The 13,083-nt window shown below is 34.7% G+C and overlaps 1 protein-coding gene across 2 annotated transcripts in view; it reads right to left on the bottom strand.

Annotated features, from left to right (window-relative positions):
• Nucleotides 1-13,083, bottom strand: part of CLSTN2 (calsyntenin 2) — a 348,562-nt gene that overhangs the window by 200,557 nt on the left and 134,922 nt on the right. For both annotated transcript variants that reach the window (XM_038183935.2, XM_072042760.1), the window contains one exon: nucleotides 1,695-1,817. In XM_038183935.2, coding sequence (XP_038039863.2) covers nucleotides 1,695-1,817 — 123 coding nt within the window. The remainder of the gene's footprint in view (nucleotides 1-1,694; nucleotides 1,818-13,083) is intronic.

The following is a 13,083-nucleotide window of genomic DNA, read 5'->3' as shown; positions in this document are numbered from 1 at the left end:
ACTCACCCTTTACATATTTGTAAACATTAATAAGGTCACCCTTCAGTCTTTTCCAAGCAAAAGAGACCCGGCTCCTTCAGCCTTTCTTTGTAAGAGAGGTGCTCCACTGCCTTAATCATCTTTGTGGCTCTGCACTGGACTCTCTCAAGCAGTTCCCTGTCCTTGAACTGAGGGGCCCAGAACTGGACGCAATAGTCCAGACTGTGGAAAACAGCTTATCATTTGAAGTCCCATTCCACAGTTTTTGTTTTAAAATATGGTAGTTTCTTTATAAATGCATAAAAAAAAATTTGGAAAAATATATATATATATATTTTTCCCCTTTGCTTAAAATAATAGTTACTGAATCACGAATCAAGATACCTTATCCTGAGAATCTTTCTATGAAACACTCCTGTCCTAATTATAATTAGCATGTCCCAGATAGGGGCTTGTCTACTTACCTCTGAATGCACATTGATTATGCCTCCATTAGCAAGTAATTCGGTGCCATAGAAACTGATATGTGGACAAAAGTCTTTGGTGCTCAGGTTGTGTCTGTGTATATATGCTACCTGAGGCTTTCACCTCTGACTGAATTTAGTCAAGTCCTCTGCACTGAATATCCCCCCTGCACATATGTTTGAGGAAAAAATGTTCTGCAAAACCAAGAACCTGGGGGGGCCAATCTTGATATTAAAATTAGGTTCAGTATATAAAAACATTTGTGAATTCCTGTCTTGCATGGAATGAGTTTATGCCAGTATATGCTTTATGCCTGTATATGCCAGAAAATAGCTAATAACAATACTGAGATGCTGCTGTAAAATGCTTTTTGGACCAAGTATTGTGACTTACTGCTTACTGATTATAACTGTATTCCACAAGAGCATTCTAAGGATATTAATCTTCCTCAGTTCCTTTCCTTATACAAGATGAACATTCTTAAACAATTTTTTTTTTTTTAAAGCATCATTTTAGGATCTCAGTACAGCTGTGAAGCATTAACATTTTCCCATCTCCTTAAAATAAATATTCTTAATGAAACAGGGAATTTAAGAGAAAATTTGTTTGATGTGCAAACGTACTCTTTGCTGCTTAAGTATATAGTATGACAGAATAAGTATCAGGAAAATAGGCTTTATAAATGTCTGTAAGACATTCATCTAGCATACAGTAATCTTCATACAAATCTTCAAAATCTCCATTAAATTTTCTGCCCAAGTCTTGACAGTTATAAAGTACTAATGTAGTTAACATAAGATTTCAGCACCTTTAAATAATTGTCACATAATTTGCCTATAGCCAGGTTTAGGTCATGGAGCAGAACAGGAAGAGAAGAACAAATGCTGTTATTTCTAAACAGAACTAAATACATATTATTACTTTAGGCAATTGTAATGATTAGTTTCTATAAAAGTGAATTCAAATTTAATTATATGATTCCTGTGTTTTCATTAAAAAATGTTGATAGTGCATGCCTGGTGTTTTACACTGTTTATAATCACTTCTGCTTAACAACAAATGAGCAGACACATTCATTGTAAAAGACATCTCATTGCTGGGTCTATGGTTAAGTCCTGAGTACTCAAATACAGCCTCTAAACACATCCTTCAGATTACATTCTTCCTGCACCACAGATTAATTCCTTAATGCTAATAACTTTATAATGCAGTCCATAAGCTTAAATGCTACTGCTAATGCATATTCCTACCTGCAAAGGGAACAGGTGCATCTTTATCCAAAGCAACAAGAGGAGGATCCAAAATTACAGTGTCATTATTTTCGGTTATGATTCCATGGTATGATGTCTCAATCCAGGGTTTATGTTTGTTCACTAGAGAAGAAAAAATAGTATGCCTAATTAATTTGATTAATGTTTACATACAATTAGTTTATTATTTTTTAAAAGAGAAATCATTTAATATATATCCAATATTACTCTAAATCTGCTTACTAGATCCCAAGATTTTAAAAACATTCAAATACGAAAACAAAATGATACGTATATTGTACCACAATCCACTGACAAGAAAACAACACTTACAGACGTCCCTCCAATTAAGACATTAAAAATATTTTGAAAATTGGCTTTTTATTTTTGATGTGTTCCTAAGTGTCAGACGTAATTAGGGTCAGAGACACTTTTGACGGAATTGTTTTCAGCTGCAAAACTAATGCAAGAGAAAGAATGTTCAAAGAAACACAACTCTTGTCAAGAATCAAGAGGTAAGCAGAACAGATGTGAGAATATTGTACTCCCAGTCGACTTCTCATTCAATGTTTGTGGAAAAAAATCTAAAATGACCTGCATCTTGTAGAGAAAAAAAAAAAAAAATTTATTAATTTTAATCACTAATCAAAGTAACCACCTCTTTTCCCTTCAACCAGCTCTAGCGATACTTAAATGGGATCTGAATTTTAACTGGAACACCTGTCCCTCAAACATTGCTGTTGAATGTTAGGTTATCTAGTTCTGAAGTACATAATAGGATCACACAAAAACTACCTTCCAAATAGGGGATACATCAGATTGTCTTATTCCTGAACCCTTTCATCATGCCTCCCTCTCACCATCTATCTACTACTTATTGCATAGTAACAAGATGATAATGCAGTTTGCTTTTCTGTTTTATTTTCTAACAGGCATAGCTTCATCATGCTTATAAATAGCATTTTGTCCCAACAGCCATAATCTGAATTCTATGTTTTTGGAGCTCCTACAGAAGTAATACAATTGTGCTCACCTAAACAAATTGCAATTTAAAGAAAGTTCTACAGCAGACACCAGGGAACACTGCACTGTCAAACACATTTTCACCGAGTCCGAATGCAAGATAATTTTTGTACATATTTTTTAGGTGCGTGTAGCAGATGCTGATGAAAATATCTGGTGAAGTAACAGAAATCACCTCAACAAAAGACAGAGGGTTGACACTTAAAATCAAATAGGACCAAGTGGGATTGTTTACAATAATGCCATTTAAAAAACAAACAAAAATACACAACCTCCCGCCCCCACACACAACCCCCACCATAAACTTTGTCTTCTGCAGAAATCCTCAGACAAGAACGAGTAAGAATATTCTATATTACAACAACTAAAATGAGAACTTTCAGTTAATTTATATGTTAGAGTATATATTGTTCCAGAGGAAGGTATACTCATCTTCCCAGTGTTTCTGCCCATTTTTGCAATAACTAGGCAATGGGAAGATTAAACTGGGGATGTGTCACTGAAAGGTGAAATGGAAAACAGGGAACTCAAATCTCTTCATTTTTGTAACGACTATACAGCCAAAAGAGAGATTGGCAAGCTTATGTAATGGGATGAAGGTCAAAAGTCTTGATGTTGAAATATGAGAAGTGATGGGCGCAATTTAAGAGCTTTGTCTGGGATGTGGGATTCCAGTTTGCAGGGCAGTTGAAGTATTCTGTACCTGTTATAGGCGAATTTCTTAACAGAAACATTCATACACAAATATGCTCCACTTGCATTCTGATATGACTGAGTTTGATTGATATATGCAGAACAAAATAACAATCCATCTCTTGATTGAACACAGATATAATTTAACAATAAATGAATGAGTAAATAGGAGTTTATTAAAAGCAAAGTCCTTATGCAACTAAAAGAACCAAATCCAGATTTTCTTTCCTGCTGGTTTTGTTAATTGCCTAAGATCTTACAAAACAACAAGAAAAAACTCTTTGCTCCTGCAACATATTATGCAGAATAATTTCGTTGACACTTTTGCTTAAGGAAGAGTCACAGTATTTAGCAACTGAAATTCTGCAAGTCTTTTTTCCATTAGTATCCCTTGAGCAATAACAACAGTCAAGGGAATGACAGCAACATAATTCCATAGATGATGTGATGATGTTGGGGTAGGAAGAGGAGAAAGTACATTAGGAACAATTGCTACAATTTAGTACTACACCCTGGGGAGCAGTTCAGCAGGAAAAAAAAAAAAAAAAAAAAAAAAAGAACAATAAAAGGAAAATACAATGGAAGTTATAATTATTTACAAGCTTTTACTATAAGCATCTCCAAATGAACAGTTATGACTACACAAGCTTTGTGTATCGTGTGGTAACTGGATTTTTTAAGTGTTTCGTCCTGTCCTGTTCTAGCTACTTAGTCAGACTTCAGGATACTTTAGAATTAAATGCATTTCAATACAAATTAGATATTTTTCTAGCAATACCTGCTTTATAAACTTGAAATTTCTCCTCTTTCTCTACTTTCATAATGTTGGCTTACTGAAATAAAAACAGCACATGCAACTCAACCACTTAATAATTCTTCCTTAGAGCAGGATCTGTTCAAAACAGGACTTCCTGTAAAACGTAAGCAGAATTTTCTTTTACCCTCCAATTTTCTAGCTCTGACCTTCAAATAATTATTTTTAATATTGTAGGAAAAAGAGTTTAAGAAATCTGAGATAGGCAGGCATTCATAACCAGGCTATATTCATGTCTAGGGGAAGAATTTGTTTTAGACAACGTATATAAAATAGGTAGAAAATTACAGAAAGCCCATGAGACAAATGGATCATTTAAGAATTTTACCTTTATTACAGACACACAAAGCCATTATCTGAATATGTTTTTATATGCGTACACACACACACACAGAGTTACACCTTTCCTTGATCCACGTTTAGTTTAAAGTGTCCCCCAATCTATGTTAAAAGTCTATTCTTTTCTCAGTTAATGTAATATAGCCAAAATTTTAGGTTAAAGTTACAGCAATGCCACACTCCATTTACTTAAAAAACAGAGCAAAAACATTTTAGCATGCTGTCTACTTTACAATACATGAAATAGCATGTTTAAATAGAAAATAAATTTAAAATAAAAATGAAATTCTTATCATGTAAGAGATTATATAATCCCTATTATACAAGGTGTTTATTAGAGACAAAGATTAACATCAGCATTTTTGCAATGTTTATAAACTTTATATAAACTAAAGGGAATTTTGCATTTTATCTTAAAAATGGAAGCGGTAACAATTGTTACCAAAATAAAATATTTCAGAGTTTCTCAATAGTGCATACAGTTAACAGCTATCTATAAAAGAAACTGACAGGGAAAATGAATTTTTGGATTTGCGTTTGCTAAAGATGATTGCAGAAATTTATATACAGGTTCATATGCGAAAATTTAAAGAACTGTGAGAGCAGTGTACTCTATAGCAAGCACAACTCATGAGCAAACAAGTGAAAAATTCAGCAGATAAGAGCTAGAAAGAAAATCACTTTTCCTTCTAAGCTCTATTAAGTTGCAGCACACCCTTAAAATAACTCTAAAAATAAATATATATATATATATATGTTTGTCTTTTATTCATTTATTTGTTGTTGTTGTTTTAAAACAAAAGATCTGCAATCAAAAAATGAAAGTATTTGACTGATATATGCAGTATGTTTAAGAAGTTCTCTCTTGATTGATCAGATATCTTTTCCTTGCATTTGTCTACTTGGGTAAAAGGTGAAATCAGTACCATGCTTTCATGTATTCATACAGATATTTAAGACATACAGATGACATATACCAAAGCTGTGTTGTTTTTTTAAACTTGCTTCCCCTTCCTATACTTTGTTAGTCATCCATATAAAATAGTAATGTAAATAATTTGTAGCATCTAGGATAACGCAATTATCTTTTTGCTTAATTACAGTTAGAGGTCACTTCATTAAAATTTGCATGCACCATTTACACTGCATTTTCATAGTCTGTCCCACCAAAGCTTGTGATTACAAGCTTTTAGATTTAATTAAACCCATCTTGGTAGAAAACTGCCACTCTGTGCTGCATCTGCAAATGCAGGTGGCTTGAAAAAGAACAAAGCAAAGAAAGGCAAAAGAAAAACAAACTCCTGAGTCTGCAGGAACTTCCATGCCCCCAGAAACATGGTCTTGAAAGTCAACTCAAGGACAAAAGCCAAAACAGAGTAAGAGGAACACAGAGAACACCTGGAAGACACAAAGAATCTGAAAAAAATATGCCAAACCCCCTCATTCTACTTTGGTGCCTTTTTGCCATGCTCTGTGAAGTGCCCTGGGAGTTGGCCCCTCCAGGAAGCCCACTCAAAAACCCACCCTGCTACTTGCCACCTGACATCTAGTAAAAAGAACAGCCAGCACCATGTGCCAAAATCACTCACAAACAATTCCATCCAAGTACTTAACACCTGCACCAAACGTTGCCCAGGAAGCTCTGCAGAAGAACCCAAGAGAACAAAATTACAGATAAAACATTGATACATCAGCAGTAGGAAAAACTAATACCAAGTGCCTTCCTCAAGCTCTTTTGCAACCTGCCTAAAGACCTTTCCTATGGGTATGACTCCAGGTACACAAACTCCACCCTTGCACACCCACAGAGCTGAAAGACAACTACCTGGTTTATCACACAGCAAGACGTGTGCAGGGATTTCTAAAGGCAATCATAGTCTCTAATAATCAAATCTTCCAAGTCACAATGCCTGTGAACAGAGCTGCAATTTGTCTGTGCAGAAGTATTATTAACTGAATCATAATATGGACAAAATGTGTATCTTACAAGGAGCGACAAGATCTATAACCCAAGATAGGCACTTCTGGCGTGGGGGGAGGAAGACAGCAAGAGTACAACGAATGCAGTACGTTTCCAAATCTTAGATGATTCCTAACTTACAATACTCAGAAAACATCACTGATCCAAAAATAACACCTTAAAAAAGAACTATGACAGGAAAACAAAGCGAAGACTAGTAGCTACAGCTACTGACACTAAGGTAGAGTCAATATTGTCTAGCTGAATTAAATGCTGATTTCCAAACTTTAGGAGGCTAAACCTTGAGGAAGCAAATTATATGCTTTAAAAACTGTTTTATTAATGCAAATGTTTTCTTTTTTCCAAAACGGCAGATTTATTTTCCATACATTTAAATGTACCAATGTGTTCTCTCATCTCTATCTTTAGCTTAGAGTTTATTGATTACATTAAAATCAGCAGAAAACTCGCACTTTCTTATCACTCAGATCAGGTTTTTTTTAATTCTTTCATCTGCTATCTTCAATGAGCCCACTGGAATCCTGTGTGACAAAAGCCTTCCTCTAAAATCAGCCAAAGTTGAGGAAACTTCCAAAGCCTTTTAAATGTATACTTAAAATCCCATTAATCTTTCATGCCTTATGGAATCTGCAATACAAGTCCTTATCTTGTACAGCAAAACAGAGTGCTTCTAACGCCCTATTAAGAAAATACTGAATAACAAAAGTTCCTAATGATGCAGATGACATACTGGCATCTGCAATGAGCAATTATACCCAAAAACCCTCCTTCCCAAGTCTGAATGCCATCAGTTTTGTATTCCACTCCTCCTGCAGGGTGATAATTTGCTGTGTAAATGCCTCAGGAAGACTTGTGGGGTAATAAGGGCCAGAGCTCTCGCTCACTATTTCTGTTTCACATAGTTCAGATATCAGACTGGATTGTGCACATGTAAATTCATACCGTGGCAAGCCTTAACTCCTCCAGGATAGGACTAGAGATGCAGACCTGGATTTCCTGCATTGCCTACTCCAGAATGGGCTGGAAACAAAATCAAAAATCTCACACAGTAGCAGATGAGGACAAATCGTTCAGAAAATATGCAGATTTGTGGGATTGGGTCAGTGAACAAATGGGGATTAGTAATTTGGTAAAGATTTGAATTAAGTCTTCCTCTAGAAGGCAGAGAAGGCAGGGAGATGGATTAATGTGCTCTGAAGGAAAAGAAATTAAGTTAAATACTGAAAATCACTGGGAAGTAGGAGAAGTAAATGTTTGTGATTCCCAGGGTTAAATCTTCCTCAGCATTAGAGAATGAAACGCTGACTGGTTATTTCAACAGAAAAACAGAATGCTATGGGTCCCTTACAAACAAAAGAGACTCAACATAGGTACACTTTCTGTATGTTTTGCCAATGATAAACTGTAAAGAAAAAAAATTCTTCTGTCTCACAACACGCCTAGTTCTCTGTGTGATGCCACTGCCTGAATTACTCAAACCCCAGTAGTTACGTTCATGATTTACTTTTTGATAGGTTTAAATTATACTGTTCTATGTGTTTCTAAATAAAATAATAATGTGAAATTCCTATCCCAATTAAGGCAATGTGAGTTTTGACACTAAATTCAGTTAAAGCAGGATTTATGTAATATATGAGACATGATTCCCCCAGAACTCTTTGTGGAACATTTTAACTAAAGAATACATTAACAGTGCATCTCAGCAACATTACATTACTCATTGGAGATCCAAAGATAAGTGGCATTGGTTTGATCATACTGCACAACAAAAGCCTAATTTGCACGAAAGACTGCACAAGAAAGTATTCTGCGATTAGCACATCTTCTGGCCCCCCAGTGAAGGCCTTCCAGTAATAAGTCCCATTAGAAAAAATTGTTCTTACATAAAAACCTGAGGTAGAACATTCTTTTGTTAGCAGCTCATTCCTGTTACAAACTTATTTGACCAAAAGCTGCACGATGGTATCAGGCTGTAGTCTATACACTATTTCTAAAGTAAAAAAATGTATTCTATATTTATTTTGACATGCTATTTTTTATTATTATTATTAATTATACATTATTCTTAAATACATGCTTTTTGGGTTGCAGAAGGACTATTCTTTTTAATAATGACCACATCAATATAAGCATTTAATAGGAACTTAATGAAATGCGTTGGTCAACACCAAACTCTACATGGAAAAAAAATATTTTAAGCTACAGATTTCATAAAACTCTACCCACAATATTGATATATAAAACTATAATCAATATTTTTACTTGTGATCACTATTTCTGAAAAACACGTTTGGAATTTACATATACAAATAAAATTTTACACTGTGCCTTACCATTGTCTTTTAGGTAATGGACCACACCATTGCGCTCTCTGTGCCTTAAGCTACTTCTAATCTTACAAGTTCTTTTTTATTAATAAAAGAGAAATTTCATCTCCTTGATTTAGATGTCCAGTCCTTACACATTTATCTATTAATATGTGTCATGACAAATAGATTAGTGTGCAAAACTGAATTCTGAATCACTGTCTGTATGTCTAAGAGTTCAGACCAGGGAGTTGCCTGTGTACCACATATGCAGGAGCAGGACTAGAATCACACAAGCCTGTCCCACAATGAGCCATGGCAACTCCAATAGCACGCATCCTATTAAAGCCTTACACATGGAGTCAAAAATCTTGAAGAAAGTATATAATAGCATAAAAATGTTTTCTCTAGTGTTACAAGGAGAGAAAAGGTCATAAACAAATTAAGCCGTGTCTTTCTATGTATTTAGTTGTACTAAAAAAAACCACATTTAATATATCTTGCTTAACAGTGTTGACCTTTCATTCAACATTATTCTGAGCAGCCAGATTCTCACTTAAACATATAAAACTTGAGATTCACAATATTGTAAATATTTTTATTTAACCCTTCTTTATTATCAACTTTCTTTTAGTACTCAATGACTCCACCTTTCCCTCACTCTTACATGTTTTACCTTTCATTGGACTGCATGATCTTCAGAACCTGGATCTACTTTTCTGTTATGAGTTTACAGCAAACATTTTGATTACACCTGACACTAGTCCTTATTCGTGAAATAAACTGTAAATGTCCACTGAAGATTTTTCCCAGATGATACCATCTGAACAAAGACTCAAACACAGTTGTGTCATGGCCTGGACATCAATGCAAGTAATCCAGCAATGCAAAGAAACATGAATCACTAGTAAACAGGTGTTTTGTTTGATTGGTTTGTTTCATTTTCGTTGTGTTGTTTTGTGTTTGTTTGTTTTTTTCTTTTGCTTTTTGTTGTTTTTGTTTGTTTCTTTGTTTGTTTTGGGGGGGGGGGCAGATTAATCTAGACAGTGTGTTGCCAGCATAACCCCCAACAGCACCAAAGATAGATCACTGAGGAGTTACAGATCTGCAGGGTGCCCTGGTTAACTAAAGAACAAATTTGCATATATAATGCCTCTTCCAAGGCCTGTAATATTAAAATCAGGGAACTCTGACTGTTGGCATTTCTTCCTATGGTCTCAATCATGACATCTCTAAAATGAACACTGTAAGCAGACATTATAACATTTCCTGAGCAAATTTTCAAAGATACTAGTTTTTCTGCACCTTATCATTTAGGCAAGGAACAGTTTTTCTTAGTAAATAGTGACTCAAGTTGGAAGCCTTAAAAATGGAGATTGAAGTAATTTAGGCTTTATGCAGTTACATGTATGTCTGCATAATTTCAGAGAGAACCTCAGAACTGCATCAAAGTTCAAAATGGTGTTTTGAAAAATTCAAAATTAAAACAATTTTTCATGAGGCTAAAATAAACAAAAAAAATAAGTCTATTAAGAAATTGTAACCTTTACAAAATACATTCATTTTGTGTCACACTATTTTGATAGCACAGATTCTTGAATGTTATATAATTTAAGCTCACTGAAATGTCATGCTCCAGCATGTAAACCTACACATTTGAGACCCTGGAAAATGAGCTAAATCATAATGCTTTCGATTTTAAGGAATCATTTAAAAAGAGCATACTCTTTTTAAACACAGAATAGAGTGTCAATGTTCATCTTTCCATTATTTGTTCAAAACTACATATTTTCATGCAGCAGGGTCTGAAGGTTATTCCAGTAGAGAGAACCTCAATATGTAAAGGACAGGTATTGTTTCAAAGCACCTGTCCATTATTTAATCCAGAGAGATGATGGCCCAGGCTTATTAGCTTTTATTTATTATGGACACCACTCTTTCCCAAATTAGCCATGTTGGCTTTGAAGTAGTGATTGCATTTTTGAAAGAAAAGCCTTTGTTATGAAAACCAAGGAACTCAAATTCCTCAACAGAACAGGGAAAAATAGGAAGAGAGCAAGAAACTGGGAGATGCTGACAAATTCAGTTTACATTTATGTAAGCAAAGGCTTGCGAAGCTGAAAGGTTAAGGGAAAGATAAAACCATGCAGAGAATCAGAGGCTGAAAGCATAAATAAGAAACTTTTACAGTGGCTCTGTTTGCTGCTTGGTACTGTTTTAGGATTATGGTTAAACCATGAATGGATTACACTATGTCAGAATCACTTTTACACTGCAATAGTAAACACATGTAAGATTGTACACATCCGTTATACGCAAATCACAGTTTCACATTAGGACTTCCTGTCTAATATTTATGTACTGAAAACCATGAATGAAACATTTAAGCGTAAGAATAGCGATAGGGTAGGCAGAATAGTTCAACAGAGAAAAATTGAATAAAGTTCATTTGCAAGTATTACCATATTTTGTGTTAAGATGTTTCTTAAATTTAAATATATAAAAATAATGTATCATCTGATTCTCTGTCCTCAACTCAAACCTTTCTCCAGAATGCGCACTAAAATATTTACATTACATAATTCTATGGTCTAAAATATACTGATTACATAACTTTTACTACCATGAATGCACCATATAAATAATAATCAATGATGCTGCCTGTCTCACAGGAGAAGGGAGAAATGCTGTAAATAATGCACAGGGAGTAAACAACAAGGAAGTATCTTCTGATTTGTACGGTGAGGTTGTATTCATGACTGTGATTTGTTACAGATTGTCTGCTTTCTCCTAAAGAATGAAATTATGTGGGGACAGTTTCAACTTCTTTTCACTTTCATACAGTGCCATTTATTAGTTTGTGGTCCTTGGCTTCTTCGCTCTCCAAAATAGAACAAGAAATCCATCTCCCAAACAAAATTAATATGAATGTGGGACTTCCAAAAATTGTAATAGTCAAGACCTATGTGTTTCAGTTATCCAAGATGGAAGAATGAATATAATTACACAGACTGTATAATCGGTATGTCAAGCACAAACACATCCTAGTTTTCAACAATGCTGTATTTTTCAGCCATATTCTATTCATGCATAATTTTTTTCTAGTTCATTTTTCTTTTAACAGCATAGTTTAGACCTAGGGACTGCCTGAAATAAATATTTCTTTAAAGCTTTAAGACTGTTCCTGATTATAAGCAGCTCTGCCATTATACAGCAATGTTTGAAGTAATTCGGTCTTTTATGCTCCTGCTCATTATCAATATAGCCTTCATTTTTTTTTCAAGGCAATCTTCTTTCTCAGTGTATTGCTGACAGTTTTAAAACAAAAGTTATCACTTACCCTACTTTAACGTTTTATTCCTTCCTCAAAACTCTCTCACCTCTCTTTTTTACATTTCAACTTGGAAATGGCCTCTCATTTTTCTTTCTCTTCTTTCGCTCAACTTCCTCAGCATGTCTCCTAACTTCTAGGTGATTTCAAACACATCAGTTTATTTACATAGAAATTAGGTTGCCAACAGCCTCATTTTAAAATGCAACATATACAATAGCAAATACTTCCTCCTCGCTTTTGCATTTATGGATTTAAAAAATACGTTTTGAGTACCATTGGTGCTCACAGTGAGGAAAGTGGAGAAAATTGCCTGTATTAGGAATCAGAATTATCCAGCCCTGTTCTGGTTAGAGCTAGCCATGTGGTTGCACCAAGTAACATATTTCTGTCCCCATGTGTCTCCAACCATAGCACCAATAGGCTTTTTAGGAATGACTGCAATCTATCAACTTCCACAATGAATTAAGACAGCTTTCCTCCCCTGTGCAATTGTCTCTATCGCTTCAGCCTCATAATACAAATGACTGAGGAAGGAAATATCCAAATACAGGAGGAAACCTCTAGATCACCGGAATATATGCATTTCCTTTTTTCCTCTGTTATTAAACAATGGAAGTCAGTATTCTGGGCTTCGCAAAGCTTTCCAGATGCAAAAAATAAAATAAAATAATAAAAAAAAAAAAACAAAGATTTTCTTTTTTTTTTTTTCCTCTCTCAAATATCATTAATTTCTATTTCGTCCTACACATATAATGCCAAAGTGCTTTCAGACTTGAAGTACACTGAACAAGGAACCTCGTGGACCAACCTTCCTGACTGTACAGCAAAAACAGTAAAACCACCTCATCGGTCCAAACTACAGAGGGTCACCTATGGGAGGTGACAATGTGAGCATGGTC

The sequence above is a fragment of the Anas platyrhynchos genome, chromosome 9 (genome assembly GCF_047663525.1).
Source record: "Anas platyrhynchos isolate ZD024472 breed Pekin duck chromosome 9, IASCAAS_PekinDuck_T2T, whole genome shotgun sequence".
Lineage (NCBI taxonomy): Eukaryota > Metazoa > Chordata > Aves > Anseriformes > Anatidae > Anas > Anas platyrhynchos.
The sequence above is the reverse complement of the archived record's forward strand: the minus strand, read 5'-3'. Positions and strand labels throughout refer to the sequence as shown.